This window comes from Ambystoma mexicanum, chromosome 5q, assembly GCF_040938575.1.
Source record: "Ambystoma mexicanum isolate Mex_15411 chromosome 5q, UKY_AmexF1_1, whole genome shotgun sequence".
NCBI lineage: Eukaryota > Metazoa > Chordata > Amphibia > Caudata > Ambystomatidae > Ambystoma > Ambystoma mexicanum.
In genome coordinates, this window is record NC_090933.1 from 164,443,395 (window position 1) to 164,462,989 (window position 19,595).

Consider the following 19,595-nt stretch of genomic DNA (forward strand, 5'->3'; position numbering starts at 1 on the left):
TTGCACGTGCACATTATATATGTGCAATGTATGAATTTTTGATAATCCCCTTGGAGATGTTACTCTGATTTTACACCTGAGTAAACAGGTATCCGTCTAGAGCACTGTTACTCATTTAACAGTGAATCACTTGCAATCTCAACCACTCAGTCTAATTGGGGTTCTGCAAGGCATCATGATTCCCGCATTGAGGCAAGAAGGGGATTGATGAAGATCCTTATGAAGGATGACTACCCAGAGATGTACGCTAGCAATCAAAAGAAAACTGTCAAGATTCTTTTTTTTTTGTTTTATTTTTTGGTGACTTGCCAGGTTTATTAACAGCTTCACAGGTATCTTTACACTCAGTAATTTAAGTTACATTTAAGTTACAATTAGGACATTGACACTGGCAGCCCATCATCCAGGCAGGAAGTTCACCAACTGACCAAGGCTGGAACCTTCACTCACACATTCCAACACTCAGACATCAACCCTCCACATGACATCACAACATTCCTGCGCACCCATGCAAGCCATACACAACACACCCCCCCTTTACTTTAACACACTACACACACCAGACATTACACAACACACCTCCCCTCCTCGCACTTACCAACAACACACAAAACACCACGGGACACACCTCCACTCATACCACACCCCATTCACACGGACTCATATGACCAGGGCAGGCACACCACATGTGCTGAAACGCTCTGACTCTCATCTTATCCCAGTGCACTGGCCAGGAACACCGAGACCAACAACTAAATACTGGCACACTCTGGACCCTGAAAGGTGGAGCGAGTCTTCAATGGGCACGCAGTGCAGCCAGAAACAACTGCCTGCGCGCAATAAAAGGAAAATGTTAGTGGTACACGACCACAAGATAGAAATACATGTGTGACCTTGCATGCCCATCACCACAGACATGCTCCTACAAACACCAGGGGCGCTACCACCCGCACACATACCTCTTTACCCATGCGTGACTGTAATCACAGTCAAACCCCGACTAACTGGGGGCGCTACCGCCCAGCACAATAGCTATAACCCATGCATGACTGTAGTCACAGTCGCACCTTGTCTGGATGGAGTTACTACCACTCAGAATAGCTATTAACCCTGCATGACTATGAACATAGTCACGCCCCCACTGAAATGGTGGCGCTACCACCATGCACAAACATACTTGGCCTCACCATGCATCTCAATAATTCAAGACACTTCCACCCTGAAGTGGTGGCGCTACCACCACAATCCACCGTATGCTGCTAAATCATGTGTGACCTCAAAAGAAATCACACCCATATCGTACCAGAGGCGCTACCCCAGGACACCCGAACATGTGACACTGTCTCCCAAATGCCCTGTGACATACCATTTCACATCCATACTGATGGCTGGAGGTGCTACCCCCATTAACAACACTTTTTGTACAAGCATTGCCTCTCTAAAAGGAAGGCTTCTGATTACAGCGTGGATTGGTATGCGGTTCCAATGAGCAGCCTTCTTATGGCAGCCTTCTTAGGGAATGGAACTTTTACGCTCCGGGACTGATCCAAGTAGCATCGGAAGCTGATGGGTGCTGTCGTAACATTGAATAGTTGGGATGGAACATGAAATGTGTATCCTTTTTGGTAAACAGTGGTCGGTTTGTCTTCGGCGTGTATTCTGTGTACAAATAGGCAACATAGAGAGCTTCTGGATTATAATGTGAAGTATTGAGATTCTCTTGCCTTTTATTAATTAATCGAATTGTGAACTGGTTATGTTGAATGAGGATGAGTTGCTTATGGTTGTCCGGATGGATGGTTGATTGAGGAGAGATGTCTTTAATTCAACTATTTGAGGATTTGAAGCTTTAGGTAATGGAAAATGACATGGACTCTTAGCAATTACAATGTTTGGTATATGTGATTAGGGGGTATCGCGTGGTATATAACTAATCTTAACTACCTTGAGGCTTTGCAGGTCATGTTGCAAGGATACTGCATGAACATTTTGATTCAGGACTACAAGTTTGGACTGTGGCATATTACATCTAGTATCATGTAGGGGGTATTCCTAATGTTAAATGTTTAGTTTTTAACATCTATGGTACGGTAAAGTGTCAGCGATCTATCTTCAAAACGTGTATTCTTGATGCATGTGAGGGTGTTCAGTATGGGGGTAGCGCCTCCAGCTCTTTATGGTATGGATGTGGATATTCCATTAGGTTATTACGGGGGTAGCGCCTCCTATGTGTTTGTTGAGCTTGGGTGAGGCTCATATGGAATATGTAAGTATGGTGTGCTAATGGTGTGTTAGTGCCAGGTCAGCATGAAAGTCTTCCAAAGTGTGGTTAAGATTCATGAATCAGATTGAGTGCTCCAGGGATGCTTTCTGGACGTAGGACTTGTGATGAGCTCTGAAGTCTGGAGTTAAATAATGGTGGTTATAGCTGTTGCGGGATAACCATGCCGGTGAACCATGCTTTCTTGAAACTGACTCCTAAATTGATTATTTTGAGGGATCTGGATAGTGCTGTTGGACCGTGGGTGCATGCCCTCCATTATTATAGACATCAGGGAAAAATTGCCTGTGCAATTGTTAGTGAAGTTAGATATATTGTGTTAGATAATAATATTGTTAGGAAGTGTCTCAAGTGATTTATTATAACATCTACGTTCATGTGGTGTGTGTACTTCACCTGGTATGCCTTTAGCATGATTTGGAGTATGCATATGATTCTGCTCTCAGCTTCTAAAAAGCAATACAATGTCAGCTGATGGGCAGCTCATTCACCCGGAATGGGCCACTTTGGTCATACAAAAATAGCCAAATGCCTCGTTACCTTATTAGTGATGCAAATTAATGGATGACAGGCTTGGCAGAATCAGCAGGGAAATAACATTGTGTTTCACTTGACTCTAGTCTGCCACTGTGAAGAGACATGAGAGGTGTAGGATAAGTGGCAGGTCTTCGGGCCACCAGTGAAAACCACTACTCTTATAATTTGTTTAACTTACCTGGTGAGGCAGGTAAGGCGAGCCCCGTGGGGTTCTCGCTTCTGGCTACTAACGCCTGTTGCCCGCAGGGAGCATCCCGCCCTAGGGACATTGGCAGGTGGGGAGTTGGACTTGTCCGGTACATCTGTCAAACGATAATGCTGGTATCCTAAGGCAAGCTGAGGGACGACAGAAAACTGCTGCAGAGCAGAAGGGCAAAGGCTTGCTTGATCGTGATTTTCAGTATGAATACAGACCGTGAAAGTAGGGCCTCACAGTCCTTTTGACTTTTTGGTTATCAAACAGGAGGTAACCTAAAAATTACCACAGAGATAACTGATTTGTGACAGCAAGGCTCATTGCAACGTCACTTGTTGATCCTTCAATGTCGGCTCTTCCTATCATTGTGAAGCAGAATTCAGCATTCATTGGATTGTTCACCCACTAAAAGAGAACTTGAGCTGAGTTTAGACCATTGTGAGACAGGTTAGCTTTACCCTACTGATGTTGTGATGTTGCAATAGTAATTCTGCTCACTACGAGAGGCACCACTTCAGACATTTGGTACACGTGCATGGCTGAGTAGCCAATGGGGTAAAGCTACCATCTGCGGAAGTATGACTATGCATATAAGTCAGAATACCCCCTAAACTGTAATGAAACCACAGCATTGTGGAGCCTCAGTTGGCCTTGGATTGCCGTCCACTCGCCTGTTGCGTAGATCCACTTACCTCAAGACTTAAGTGTGGACAGAAGGGGGGCACCTCTCTCACCCATAGTGCACCACATGTTAGTAGGGAACCTGGAGCAAAATCATTCGTAGACGACCTGTATCTGGGACATTGTTTCAAAAGTAGCAGAGCAGCTACATCGCTGCAGTCTATTAAAAGTCATCCTCTGAGCCAAGCTTTTGTCAAAGGCACTGCTGGTTGGGGGTGCCATGGTGGTCTCCAACCTTCCTCCTCCTGCTCTACTGCAGGGTGCACAGGAAACAGTCACCCACTCTGGAGGCACCCGTGGGAGTGTGGAATAGCTGTAAAGCACTATTTTCCCTTTCTGGTCAACCTGGCAGATCAGTTGGCCTTGGCAGAAGCATCGGCAGAATGTCAGTCCAAGGGAATAGCTACTGGGGCTCAGTGAGACTGTTGGGAGCCCCAGCCCTCCACGGAGGGCAACGCTCGAAGAATCGTGCGTTATGAATGCTATATCAAATCATATGATGTCCCAGCCAGAGACCCTGGCATCTGGGGGTGCTGCCCCAGCCATTATGCCCCAGCCTCTAATGCAGGGCAGCAGCCCCCTAACTCAGCAGCACTACTCCTGCACCCCAGCCAGGGCCCTGGCCCTCTGAGAGGCCAAAGCTCAAAGGCATTGTGGGCAGAGCACTGCATGCTGGTAGACCATTGGCCTCATTACGACCCTGGCGCTGATGGAATGAAGGGGGCCGGTACAGGACCGGCCCCCTTCATTCTGTCAGGACCAATTACGAGGTTCCCTTTGCGGGACCCGGATCAGACGTCTGGTAAAACCAGACATCTTTTCCGGGTTCGCGAGGGTATGAGGGAGGTAATAACGGGACACTTGTAATGTGTCCTTTGTTACCTCCCTCCCCATTCCCATTGAGCCCTATGGGGGCTCAAATGGGAATGGGGAATGGTTCCTGCAAGGAGGACTTACCGGGTCTTCCTATGTCAGAATGACCCGGTAAGTCCCCATTGAAGGAACCCGGTAATGGAGCCTGGTTTGGAGGCAGCCATGGAGCTAATAGCTCCATGGCTGCCTCCAAACTCGTAATGAGGACCCATATCTGTCAAGTTTCCCTTTGCCATGCAGGACTTCTTGATCCATTCCTCTTTTTGTCTTTCCTGCACTGCATCTCTATGAATGGGGACAAGGAGATTTTGCAAGCCCTGATTCGTCAATTACAATGCAAGCAGACACAAATGTCCCACCACACATACATCACATATTGAAATGGGAACACTGTAACTTGAAAAGCAGAGGTTACTGACATTCAATGTCTTGTGCAGTCTTGTAGGTGCATATTACGCCTGGCATCATGCCCAGGTTTGAAGGAGTAGGGGATCATACATACAAACATGTATGAGAGTGGTAGTTCTACCGGTGGATGGATGGAGGTTTGTGCATATTGCTGAGCCTCTACTCTACTTTAACCCTGTCTACATTCAACATGTTGAAGTATCATCCCTACCTCTGTTGACCAAACCTGCATGCAGGCATATGTGTTGCCATAAGCCTCATTATCCCCTTCACCACATTGCCCTAGGCCGGGTACGTGGATATCTAAACACACACATGCATCTCGACCATGTGTTAGGAGAGGGTGACATGGACATGACCAGTGTGCACTGTAAGGAAGGCATAGTATCAACAGAAAGACAGACACAAGTGTCCACAGTCCAAGGGTGTTTATTGAACTTCAATCGGGTTTAAAAAAACCCTATCTAATCCTAAATTTAAAGATGGGAGCAAGCTTCGACCATCAAATAATAATAATGCAGTCCTAGTGGTGTCTTGTCAAAATAAAAGGGCCTCTGCTAATAACCCTATTGCCAATCATTACCTCTATATACAAATAGGGTGGGAAACAATGTTATGCAATAGAAAAGTTTTCAAGAAAAGATATGTCAGGATATTCAAGCCGTTGGCTTCCCTTCCCCACATTTTCAGCACAGGATAAGTGAGAACGTTCGAGCTTAGCACTGTCTGGCTTCTCTAGAACAAGGGTGCAGTTCAAAACTTCAACATCATGGCCTTCTGTGGTGCCAAAGTCTCTTTCCAAAACAGTTTCATCTTTCAGCGGGCCTTAAGCAACAAACAAATGATAAAGTTCCTTTCCTTCCAGGGTTCTCCTACTCACACTTTTCTCAGGTGATTTACTGTTCACCTTGGATTCCACTCTGCTGGGCTCAGATCCACTTTAACACAAAGTTTGTATTTTCACATATACTACATTTTCTTAGGATTTCAATGTATCAATTTTCTCGGGTGATGCGCGGATCACCCCGGATGCCCATCTGCCGGTTTCAGATCTGTTCTAACACAAAATCTTCAATCAGTCTCCCTCTGCTGGGCTCGGACCAATTTGTCTATTGTAATACAAACTTGCTTTAACACAGCTTTCGATTGATATCCCTCCGTCGGGTTCTGCCCAAATTTCTCTACTTTGTCATCAACTTTCTTTACTGTATCAACATTGAAGACTTTTGATTGTGCACAGGATGTAATTTGACTCGTTGCAGAACCACTTCGATTCACAATCCTTTCCCACGCTTTCACTTTTTTGAAATCCCAGCTAAATACCTTACAGAGACCTTCGATTGAGCATGCACGCAGTGCTGGACCACTCTGTCAAAGGTATTGTATATTTCGGTTTCAAAGTTTAATCACCAATTTGGAGTTCAACTTTACTCCTGTTGGTTATCACATGCGTTTCATACAATCTTCATTCCAGCACTTGCGATACAATGTTGACACTTGCAACCTTGGCTTCAACACAGAAAAGTCTTGTATCTGTCTCCCCAATTCACTCGCTCTGTTGATTTCACTGATGCTGCTTTGTTGTTGGAGCCAAGGTCTGTAGCACGGCAGCTGGTGATTTTCCCCACCTTGATTATTGACGCAGGATGGCCCCGGGTACCTCTGACACAATGCAGGATTCCTCAGCCCGGTTTACTGGTATTATGCTTTCTATTCTCAAGGCTTCATGAAAGTAATGGTTCCTTGTCCTAAAGGTCAAGGGAACATCCCTCCTTATGATCCCCTTCGGTTTTTCTGTCTTTTTCCGCATGTTAAACTGCCATCTTGGAACTGCTGTTTTCTTTTGTGCTTTGCCTCACTCGGATTGTGCTCTCGTGCTACATCTTTTATCTATGTGGGGAAGTGTAATGGAAGTCAGGTATGCGTGGTGGTCAGTAATTACCTGACCCTGCCTGACGATTGTATTGGGACACGTCAGGTATAGGGTCTGGTATTAGTCTGTTTTCTCTCATAGCGGGCTGTCCGTGAGAAAGTGTTTGTGTTGTGAAAGTGGGGGTTAAGTTCCTAAGTATCCTACCTGGTAGGAAGGGGTAAAGGTATTACAGGGAAAGGGATCTCATCATCCAGTATCCCACTCCCACTGCCTGGAGACCCCTCATCCCTGGAGACCCCTCATCCAAGTGATCCTCCCACACTGTTCCACCCCCAGGAACTAGATCCAAAAACGCTGGTCGTGTCCTGGCCACTTGGATGACAGCTCCATGGGGACTAGTGGGTGAGGCACCTTCTGATTTCTCACACCACTTGCATAGCAACTGAACCACTGACACTCCAAATGGAGAATGTACATCACTCAAACATCTCTTGGCCAGCCACTGCAACTCCTGTCATGGACACACCATCAAACGTCTTTGTAATGACATTGTCACTAATAAATGTTGGCTGGAAGCCAGGGCCAGTGAATGGATGTCTCTGGCATCATCCATACATTTCTGTAATTCCATGGGGAACATAATTTGTGTGCACACTGCACTATCCACAAGCATAAGACTGTGTGCATGTCCAATGAGATGTGTCTTGCATGCCATTGCCACACAAGGTGGATTGGCATAGCAGTAACATTCTGTATACAGTGATGTGTATTATGAAATCAATGTTGAGGCACAAGGACATCAAGCATCCACCTCCTGGAATTCACAACATGTGATGCAAGTGACCATGGTAGCATTAGTACAGTAACCATGGATGGGTGAGAAGTACCCGAGCAAACTGCACCACAACATTTGACAGCATGTCATGAATAGATGTAAGCACATTTGAAATGCACGCATGGCACTCACCTGATGTGGCTGCATAGGTGTCCACGGCTCCCATGCCAACCACCTGCACACTGCTTATGAGTCCACTGATGACCTCTTCAAAAAGAGTCAGCTTGTCCACATTTGTTGATCTACCTGCAGTAACCTAGGCAGAGGCTTCTCCTTGGTTCATCGCATGAGATCCCATCTTCCTGTGGCCCTCTTCCACAGTATGCCTCTGCACACCATAGGTATAGATGTGGTTTGTAACCACCTGCGGCATCCTCCACCGCTAGGTCACAGGAAGGATAATTCCAGCCCACGTGTACAGGTCGACATGGTGTTGATCGACATAATGAGTGAGCATTGTCAGTTCCTTATCGCAAAAGCACTTCTTCCTTGGTGGCCCTTGTCATTGGCCTATGCCTCTTCATGGGGTGCTGTCTCTTCCTGCTCTGCAGGCTAGCCCCTCTTACCCCTAGTGGACTATGGTGGTACAGGGGCACTTGTAGGCTCACCACCACATTTGGCAGGTGGACACTTCTTCTGTCCTCTTCTCATTGCTTGTCCTCTCCGTCTCCACTGAGCCCACCCACTTACGGTGTAGTTAGGGCAAGATACCCATAAACCTGGGCAAAAAACCTGCATGCTCCTCCCAAAAAATACCAATCTCTGTGCATGTCAGGAAATGCACAGTGAATCCCCTAACAACCTCTGTCTTCGCATTTGCAAGGGCGTGCATGTCCAATAGATCCTCAGTAATTGGTGCATGTACGTGTTGCATGTGTTTATGTCAGACTGACAGGGGGCATCTTGCTAGATGTGGCTGGATGGAGATGTGCCTATGGTGCTACAGACAAATGTAGCCAGGTGCTTTTTCCATGGCCCTGCATGCAGGATACACTTGGGTCACTGCAGCATTGGTATTGTAAAATGGAATTAGCTCTTGTAATGTGTATGTGTCTACACATCAATGTGCAGGGTTTACATGTGTATGTCTCGTCAATGTGACTTGTCATGTTTCCAAAACTTGTGTGACTGTATTCATTCTGATTGCAGGACATGGGCCTGTGCATGTGTGGCAGAGCTTGGTTGACTCATGCTGACTGTATGCTACTGTTACTCTTGAATATAATAAACATGCTTTGACACTGTTGATTGACCCTATGTTCTTTGTTCCCTTTTCCACAGTAGTTGTGGGTGGCAAAGAGGGTGAAAGCTGTGCTGTAGTCCTGACACCAAGAGACAAGGCCTCCAGACCAGGGTGCAGAACCCTGCCATGCCCCATTGTCTCCACCTCTTATGAGGGTGATGTGACTGGGCAGTGTCCTATACATCGTACAGTGCTGCTGAGGGTGAATCCCAGTATTCCTTTGTTGTTATGGACACCTCAGCAGCGGTGGGGCAGGGTGGTGGTGACATTGCCAAACAGAGGCCCCAAACCATGAAGACCTATTTGGAGGTATCAGGGTTCGTAGAGGAAGAGAAGAAGGAGGAGGCAATTGCAGCCTGCCCACAGTGTCAGGTGGAGGTAGCAAGGGGTGTGTGCAAGCTTCACACCTAGCCCTAACGCAGGAGGATGTGCAGTCCACCGTGGTGGTTCATCACAACCTCCTGTCCCAGGGCCATCTGCTGCATCGCTACCCACCTTCAACAATGCCTCCACCCAGACTGAGGCCGCACTTCAGCTGATGTAACCACCATGGATGAGGTGCTGCCCCTGCTGATGGGTGCCTTGTAGAGCATCAGGTGCAGATGGCCTGCCTCTTGGCACAATTAGCAACAACACTTCTTTCTGCTGGTCTCTCTGTGCTGGCCACTGCTACGGCCCCCTCCTCATCTGTGCACCAGTCATCCAACACTAAGGCCTCCATGCACGGTACCACACTGGCCTCCTCTGCAACTGTCCCACCATTGTCCATTCGGGATAATGGCTGATGAGACGGTCACTGAGCCTGCCCAGAATCCTTCAGGGGAACAGGTTGTGGAGATACACCAGGCACTTGAAGGCAGTGCAGGTGCTGTACTCCCCAGACACAGACTGTCATCCAGTCAGAGGTAGTACCTGCACTTGACATACAATTCCAGGCAGAAGGAGATGGAGAAAGTAAGGGGCAAATCCTGGAGGGCCTTGGCAGTAGGAGGAGGCAAGCAAGCACAACCATGGCACAAGTGAGGCAGGAAGCACAACAGTGCCTGCATGCTCTGGAGTCAGCCCAGGTGGACACTATAAAGAGTCAGCAGGAATGTGATGCGGCAATAGCCAGGGCTGAGTTGGAAGAGAGGATGGTGTGGGTGCAGGCTTCCATCCTGGGGGAGTCTTGCAGAGTAGTGGAGGAGACGGAATCTCAGATGATGTAAACCCTGTAAGCCATCCAAGCAACAACGGAGGCCTTCCCACAACTGGCACAGCTGGAGGGGGAATTGGCCTTGGCTGAAGCATTGCTGGAGATCCCAATGTAGTAGTCCGCTGACTCATGTAAATAGTTCTTTAGTTGTAGGTTTCTTGTTTTACATTTTAATAACCGTTTGCTTTCTCTTTGTCCATGTGCACCTTTCATTTGGCCACATTCTCAAAATGAATATGTGCTTTGGCTGTCATGTGGGTTAGGGGCACACTCTGGGTCATTTTTTACTGTGCTCCTTGCTGGAGGACATGTGTGCCTGCGTTGTGTGTGTGATGTTTAGTATTTTGCATCCATGTTTGATAAATATATGCGGTCTGTTGTAGATGTGTGTTGTGCACTGTCCGCACATGCGGAACAGACCAACAGTGAGCAACAACTCTCAGAAAGGCTGGCATCTACCCTGGCATTTGGCCCAAAGATCACTCCGACAGTTGCAAAGGAATTCAGTTCCCAGCTCCCTTTGCACCCGAATCCTGTGCAGAGTGCCACGTCATCATGTAGCTAACAGTATCCGGAAGCAACCATATTTATCTGTTGCGAGGTTATTTATTTTATTTATTTATTAAATTTATATAGCGCGCAGGCAGCCCAGGGGCATTGTGGCACTGTTACTTGCAAGGAAGACTTAGTTACAATGTGAGCAGGTTGTGCCTTGGGTTACAGTAAGGCAGTGACCTGTGATCAGATATATCACATAATACATCATACAATACAATTATGAGGGCTAGGCCATGTAATTGTTAGATGAACAGGGTCGTTTTCAGGGTTTTCCGAAAGGCGGTCAGTGAAGGTTCAGAGCGCAGGTTGCCGGGTGACGCTCCTTAACCATAGTGTATATCCGGCAAGATTGCTCCAGTCCGTGTGCCTTTGTTTCCTATGATACTGCTTACCTGATTTCCCTGTGTTTTCCTACCTCCTGGCTTACGCTACTGGTATCGTCTTGCTACAGCCCTCACTGATCTCCGGCACATTCTCCCTTTGGACAGATAACTGGTACCTTCGACTTAGGCATTCTGTTTCCTCGACCACGGCTTCCTCCTCCTCATGTAACTATGTCTGGCGATTTGGTCCAGCTTTTCTTCACCCCGGCTGTTTGCCTCTGCATTCTGCCTTTTTTCTGCGCTTCTTAAATGCTCATGTTTCCTTGGAACCCTATTCCTTCATTTCTCTCTGCATGATTTCCTGTACCTGCACCACTGTTGGAATCATCCAAGTGAACTCTATTCCTTCCTGGAACTTTGTGCTCTTTTCGGAACTTTACTGAACTCTGGTCCCAAGGAATTCTTCTATGGATTTTGGACACTTCAAGATTTTCAGCTGCCTCCATTAAGGGATGATCTAGTTGCACCCTTGTTCCTCCTGGGTTAGGTTTCTACTGCTCTTCCTCATCATCATCTCGAATCATCTCCTGGCGGACTACTGGAACCTGATCCCTGTACTGAGAAGTCTTCTTCCTGCAAAGATTCAACCCAGCTGGCGTAGTACAAGTAGGTCACGAATCTGCATAACAACAACTACAGGTAAGAGTTGGGAATTGCCAGAGGGTGGCCTATTGGTGTACTGGTGATTCTCAGAACACTAAGGAGTCTGACCATTGTGCATTTTTTTTCTCCCTTTCGTTCTGCTGTTGCCCGGCCTTTTCACCTGTGTGTTATTTGTTACCCTGCAGGCTGTGCTCTCTGGAGGAAAGTCTCTTCATGATAGGAGAGCCCAGGTGTCCCTCGACACTGGGGATACATTGTTGGATCCTGAACCTGACAATGTGGCCATGTGACATGTTTTGGGATTCATGTGTTTCACATCTTTGTCATGCACATGCATTGCTTGCCTACTTCTGAGCTTTGCAATAAAGTCATGGTGGCTAATTGTGTACATGGCGTGCATGGGTGTGTGATACATGTATGCTGTGGTTGGCATGGAATTTATTTTATGAATCTGTTCATGGCTGTTAAGTAATGTTTGGGTTGTTTGTCATTGCTCTGGTGGCATTACTTTGGTTGCATTGGACATGAGGACATAAGTTTCACACGTAGGCGAGGGACCATCAGAGCGCTGGAGGTGGCAAGGCTGGTTGTCTAATTCCATTCCTTGTGCAGGGGCACTGCATGTTTGGTGTACTTGTCTCAGTATTGTTTGTGTGACTTTGTTTGTGTGTCTTATAATGTCAATGTAGGAATTCATTTGGTGATGGGTGAGATGTTTCATGATGGTGTATGGGGTCTTTCATTGGGAATGGGTACTTATTTCTAAATGTTTTGTGCCACATGTGCCACATGGATTAGATGTTTGTTGTATCTGGTGACAGCTCATTCACCTCCACCCACTAACTATTCAAGCTTCAGTTTAGTGTACGTTGTGTTCCTTACTTGTCCACTGATGTTACGTTTCCCTTTGGCACTTGCTTGTAAATGTGGATGCACCCACACTCCATTCACAGGTATGACTCTTTGGCATTGTGGATGTTGAGGAGGGATGTAGCCACACTGTGGACATTGGGCTACGCAAAACACATGTGCATTATGTCACATGTACATCGAGGGACCAAAGTGAAGCTTCTGTAACAGTATGATTGGCTGTTTATGTGCAGCTGAGTGTGATGATCCAACAGGGCACCATGGAAGAGGCTATGGTCCTGGATTCAATGGCACTGCTCTCAGGTGTTCATGTTGGAGGAAGATGTTTGGCAGGTGTGCTCCATGGTGGACCCAGACCAGAGTAGTTGAGGTGGGTTGGTGCACCATATTGGACTGGGATGAGGGTAGATTTGTGGGTGCTTCCTTAGGTTTGGGTTTTGGGGCACATGTCAGTTTTGGTACTGGGACGAGAGTGGAATTGCAGGTGCTGCCTTGGTTCTGGGGTTGGGGCACAGGTCAATGGGGGTACTGGGATGAGGGCCGACTTGTGGGTGCTGCATTGGGTTTGTGGGTTGGGGCCCAGGTCAATGGTGGTACTGGGATGAGGGCAGACTTGCAGGTGCTGCCTTGGGTTCGGTGTTGGAGCACAGGACAATGGGGGTACTAGGACGATGGCAAACCTGAGGGTGCTGTCTTACTTTTGTGTGTTGGGGCACAGGTCAGTGGGGATGCTGGGATGTGGGCAGACTTGCGGGTGCTGCCTTGGGTTTGGTGGTTGGGCCACAGGTCAGTTGGGGTACTGGGATGAGGGCAGACTTGAGGGTGCCAAGGCATAGTTTTGTTGTGGTACGTGGGTGCTAATTTAAGCTAGGTCGCTGAGGTGCAGTTTCGTCAGGGTACGCGGGTGCTGCTTTAAGTTAGGAGTCCACAGAGCAGTACCGTCGGGGTACCCGGGTGCTGCTTTAAGTTAGGGGGCAAAGGTACAGCTTCATTTGGGAATGCGTGTGCTGCTTTAAGTTAGGAAGCTGAGTGCAGTTTTCTCTGGGTACTCAGGTGCTGCTTTAAGTTAGAGGGCCAAGGCACATATATTCTGGGTGTGTGGGTGCTGCTTTAAGTTAGGAGGACTAGGCACAGTTTAGTGGGGGTGCTGGGATGAGGACTTGTTGGTTGCAGGAGTGGAGTGCGAGTAACGGTCATTACTGGTAAGTAATCTTTTATTACTTTTTTCCACGTGTCCAGCGTAAATGTTGTTAGACGCCACTATGCTCTGTTTCTATTGTGGGGCATTTTGGGGGCGTGCCGGGTGCTACTCATTATTCTTTGCATTGAGGGTTTCTGTGTGCATTTGATACCATGAATCGGCTCCCCACTCTATTCTTTTTGTCCTTGCAATGTTCATGCTCACGCTAACTGCTTTGCATGGACTTGGCACTTTTTTTTGTAAATTTGGGCCAGGGCCTAGCCCGGACGGTTTGAATGTAATATTGATTGACCAAATACCTTTATGGGTTGCTGTTCCCCAATCGTTAGAGCAAATTGACACATTTAAGAATAAAAATACATTTCTTCAGGCATTCTGTCATGGCTCGTTTATGGTTTGTCTTGAAACACCACTGCAATGAAAGCAAACTAACAAATTAACACTTTATGTTAGTACACGAAATCCAATGGATTGCCACACAACTTGTTAAATGTCTTCACATTGCACTAATAACATTTCAATTGCTCTACAAAAATAAGCTTGAGTTTACCAATCACAGTGGGTAAGCAGATGACTTTGTGAAAGAACTGTGTATACCCACAGTGCTGTGAAAACCAGTGGTCAAAGTGGGCGGGGGCGGTCGGGAGCGGTGCTCCTCTACTTCTTTTAATTAAGTTTTACCGCTCCTATACTTTTATTTTAAAAATAAACCATTCCGGAACGGTTTCGTTTTAAAATAAAAGTGCAAGAAGAGGTTGAAACTTGCACTTTCATTGCACTGCACAGGACGTTCCCTTAAAGAGCAGGCACATGTTTTTAGGGGATTTTATTGTGCATGGGAGTGGGTGTGGCGATGGGGTCTGTGGGGAGCGGTGCAGGCCAGTAGGGGACATAGTTCCACTACTTCTTTTCATACACTTCCACCACTGGTGAAAACTCACCCTCACATTTTACGGAAGCCAATTATAATTATGTACCGTGAATTTTAGGAGGGGAGAGTTGTCCCTTTGTCACCTTGTGCAGGGAAATCGGGTTCTCTGTTTACTCACCATCCATGCCTTGTCTGGAGGGAGAAACGCTTAGGTCATATCCTGTCTTATTGACTGATCACTGCGACAACTTAAAGTACTGTGCATTAGTACTTTTCAAAAACTTGATGATTGATCTGCATTTGATACTGAGCCACCAGTGATGTCTTAATTGGCAGATCGTCTATGCAATATTGTGAATCCTCATCATTGTTCTCCATAAAGTGAGATGCATTTTCATGTTTCATTACCTTGCCTCCTTCCATGTGTACAGATCTTACAAAAACACCTAACCTGATGAAAAAGAGCTGCGCCATTGAGTGCAGGACATATTGTCTGGATGGAAAAATATTACAGTGTTTCTTATTGATCCCACTCCCTTGAACACTACACATCAATGTGGAGATGTGCTGGCCCCATGTCTAGGTCTAGAATATATTTGTATAGCATTATGCCGATTGCTTCCTTGGCAATATGACTTTTTCCAAAGAGACCAATATAAATGCATCACACTCATTTGGCTGCAGCACCTCTTCAAAAGAAAGATATCTGCATTATGCAATGGCAAAGGGAGATCACCTGTAGAACGCTTGATGGTAAATGATGTTCCTATAACGAAAAAGACAAATATATTGCCCTGCGATAGTATGACTCCCGGTGCAAACATTCAAAGAGAATTCTACCCCATGTAATATTTATTGCATGCGGTAGAATTATCTTTGCTAGCTTGTAGGTACATTTGTTTCACTGTTTAACATATCTATCATGCACTACGTTGGTAAATTCTGTGCTCATCCCATTACAGTGTAATGTTCTAGATTCATCACTAATCCTTCCCCAATAGTCGTAGGGACATGTGGTTCTGAAAAATAAAACACCACTGTATTTTCACGTATCTTCCAAACATATCCACCCTTTTATCACTCTGAACATAGTGCTCTTAAAAAAAACGTTATTTTCTTTCAAGGAATAAGGCAATATGGGCCTGATTGACAAAATCATTTCAGAATGCTGCAATCCCATTGGAAAACGCTTTGTAAATCAGGTCCTATATCTTCTCAAAGCTTGCATTTCAATCAGATGCTTCTTATCTTAGTCAGACTTGAAAGTACTTTCATGCAATAACTTTAAAAATGGTATCGCCCACATTATTATTTAATCAAGCAACATTGAATGTGGCTACCTACCTTCCAATTTAATTATCTCTTTGTCGTGAAAATCCTCCTTGATTATATTCATTTAAAAATGCATTACGTGGACTAGAATATAGATGCAACATTATCCACCAAGTATTGCAATCTGATTGTGTAGGTGTCAAGACTCTGATGCACATACATTCAAAAAAGACACCACTAGAAATAGATCAGCTACAGTTCGTCATGTATATGATATGAGATGATATGACATTTATAACGCGCCTATACACAACTGTTTCAAGGCGCGATAGTTTGTAGGGTACAGACGTCTCAGGACTGGTCAGATAATATTCTCAGGCAATAGTTAACAAAATGGATCCACTAAAAAATATTCCTCATTATATAATAACACTACACCTGAGCACAGGTTCCATTTTATTTTCAAATGGTCAGTCAAACTATTGTTTGGGAATATATACTTACTAGAAAACAACGTTGAACTGATGACGCGACCATTATATTGATATAAATTGCTCTTTTACAATATCGCATTGTCCTTTTGCTGTAAAAACTTCTATAAGTGTAGTATTAAGTACGTTTTTTGGAAACTGGTGCAATATATTGAGTAACTTTAGTAAGCCACTCTCCCTTTTTTATCTATTGTAAAATAGCGATGTCAATCTTGTTGTGATTAAGCGTTTTAAATAACCATTCATTTTTATTTTTTTATTTTCATGCACATGTCAAATGAGACATGCTTTTTCCACTGCAAACTCCTTTTTTACCAGTATCAATTTTCTCACATAAGAATTTCATCAAAAACGAGTAATGGAATTTTTCATTTCAAAGCACAAATGTATGCATACAAATGAAACACATTGCTGTTATATCATGAACATGTATTTAAACACTGCTAACATATACATATATATGTGACATTATGGATACAAGCCCAAAGTATATCCAGAACGAATAACCTGAACGTTTACATAAAGCTGTTTAATGGTAAAGGTACCAAAGATTACACCTCAGGTGGACACGCATACAAGTCCTCACTGATGAGGCCCAACCCGGTTGAAACATGCTTGGGGATGCTTGTGGTCTTGGGCGGAAGGGATGTGACCAAGCCGTTCGGGCTGGGCTGCCCCTTTTAGGGTGGGAGGAGCCTGATTTGCATATGGCCATACCCCTTTTGTAATGGCTTGGCAGGCAAAGAACGATTGTATGGAGGGTTGTCCAAAGCAATGGCAGAGGTTAAGATTAATTCTAAACCTTCCAGTCATCATCTCTATTGTTTTGCTGTAGTCACACAAACAAGTATACAAGTAATTTCGACTGCATTTTCCGAAATCTAACTATTAAAAAGAAAAGAAAACCAGGGATCGCAATCAATGAGAAAGTATTTCTGAGGGGATTTTGTATAGAGCGCACAGGCGCTTGCATAGAAACCTATCCATACTGCTATTTTTACCAATGACAGCTTCTTTAACTACAAGATGACAAATTACTTTAAATACAGAAAGCACAATAATTGTTTACTCAGAGAACCCTGTCAGGTACTTCAAAGGATGCGTCAGCAGACAGAATGTACTGTATATCAAGCCAACGGACAATGTGAAGACCACTTTTGTAAATTAAGTGACATACCAGTTTATGGATAATGACTGACCTTGGAACGCGGAGGTGCCCGTATGTACCATTTGCAATCCACTGCCTCTGATGCAGAGGCCTTGCCTTCCTTCACAATCTGCAACGATTCGATTATTCCTTCTGGTCCTCCCATCTCAAACTCACAAGCTAGACATCAGTGGCAAAGGAAAAAGCAAGACACACAAACTTGAATAACAACCACAATTTAGTGTGTGCATCATTTTCAAAGACAACCATATTCTTATAATTGTAAAGCATACCAACCTGGCAGCGCCTTCAGAAGACCAATGTCCTTAAAGTCTGGATCTTGAAAGTAATGAAAAAGACAGGGCTTTATGTTGATTATAAAACCAGACAAAGAAACACACATAACATATTTCAACAGAAAGTAAAGCCATTAGATGCGTCTTATAGCAACGTGCTAAATATCAAAAAATATCTGTACAACCGTTTCAAATTACATTGCCATGTTATTGATGATCAAGCTAAGAGATCACATAAGATCTCTCATCTGCATTAGCAGATCCTTGCAGACAATAGCAATTCAAGTTGAATGTGTTTGTGGATGTGGATTTGGATTTGGCTAATTTCATTGATTTAAGGATTGCAATGGAACACTGCATCACCCATAGTAGCAGAGCATTACTTGAGACATCCGCAGCAGAACATTGAAATCCTGCAATACACACATAGATTCCCCATTTTCTGACTGCTCCTACATTGTAGCCTCTATGTATTGGGCATGTTACCCAAACTATCGCAGTGCATATTAATGTGCCAGGCATATTGCAAAACTGATTCTCAAAAAACATTAAAACAACATGTGTCATATTATGTAATGCCATCTCTATAATGTTGCAAAGTGCACACTTTGGGTAAGTCTGCCTTGCTGGGTGCATCACTGCCCACCAAAAATGACTGTGGGCCTGACATATTTGGGCTGTCTATAAAAGAGGGGCATGTTCACACCAGGTCTGGCAGCTATCTCCCACCCTGACGCAAAACATCATCATGGTGCCATATACTTCAAAGGTGGTTGATTAGTACACAGGAAAGAAGGACTAGAGTAAATAAGGATTATCTTCATAATCTATATCCCATCTGTTTTAAACCAACGTTCGTGTAAACGTGCTTAGAGGATCTACAGAGCAAACACAAGAGCTGATATCCCTTAATTTTCAAATGTGTTCCCGTAGTTGTTTTTTTTGCCCTTACTGCAGAAGAAAATATTCTACTGTGCCAAGCTCATCATTATTTAAATTTTTGTAAATAGCATGTGTTTGAAATCAGGTGACCTTTACCAAAGTGACGACCCACTCAGAAAAGAAAACTATAATTTCTGGTCTTCCACTTTGTGAATGACCTGACGGTAGCCAATATGTAGCATAACAACTAGGAGTATTTCAAGCTCTAGTGTTCCCTATAGGTATTTCAATACACTCTGTTCATCTGTGCATTGCCGAACAAGCATTTCTTTATAATACATTTCTTGTAGAAGTGACTAGTGAAAGGACCATCTCTATGAACGAACATTTTCTGTTAACTGATTTCATTGAACATATACATAATGCAAATATGTCAAGTTGTACAGTGTACTGAATATCTTAAGAAGGTGTTAGTAAATCAAGGCAGGTACATTGTTAGAAATTAGCATGCATTCTCACAAATGTATATAGTTTGGAATAACAGTATGTGGATATTATTTGCAAAGGCACCTACCTACCTAGTTATGATATTTTAACTAAATGTTATGAAATAATCAATAACTATATAAAAATGTGACACTACATGGACATTACAGGTTGATCAGCGTGCAAAGAGGGGAGGAACACAACTGGGGAGACATGATAGTGGCAAACACCTATAGTTCATAACACCAAGTGATACATTAGTGCAAACAATTGTTCGACCAATTTAGATTTTTATTTCTCCAATTTGACATAATGAATTGTGATTGCGATGAACAGGTCTTACAAGATGAATGACTAGTCCATAGCCATAGGAATAAAGGACAAACTGCCCAATAAAATATTGTCAAAAGTGA

General features: G+C 44.6%; 1 protein-coding gene across 5 annotated transcripts in view; it reads right to left on the reverse strand.

Annotated features, from left to right (window-relative positions):
* Nucleotides 1-19,595, reverse strand: part of NETO1 (neuropilin and tolloid like 1) — a 1,259,189-nt gene that overhangs the window by 912,947 nt on the left and 326,647 nt on the right. For 4 of the 5 annotated variants that reach the window (XM_069620705.1, XM_069620706.1, XM_069620704.1 and 1 more), the window contains exons 5-6: nucleotides 17,816-17,857; nucleotides 17,571-17,698 (exon numbers count right to left, since the gene is read on the reverse strand). In XM_069620705.1, the coding sequence (XP_069476806.1) occupies nucleotides 17,571-17,698; nucleotides 17,816-17,857 (170 nt within the window). Of the gene's footprint in view, nucleotides 1-17,570; nucleotides 17,738-17,815; nucleotides 17,858-19,595 lie in introns of those variants that run through there. The other variant, XM_069620707.1, reaches the window with a different exon arrangement.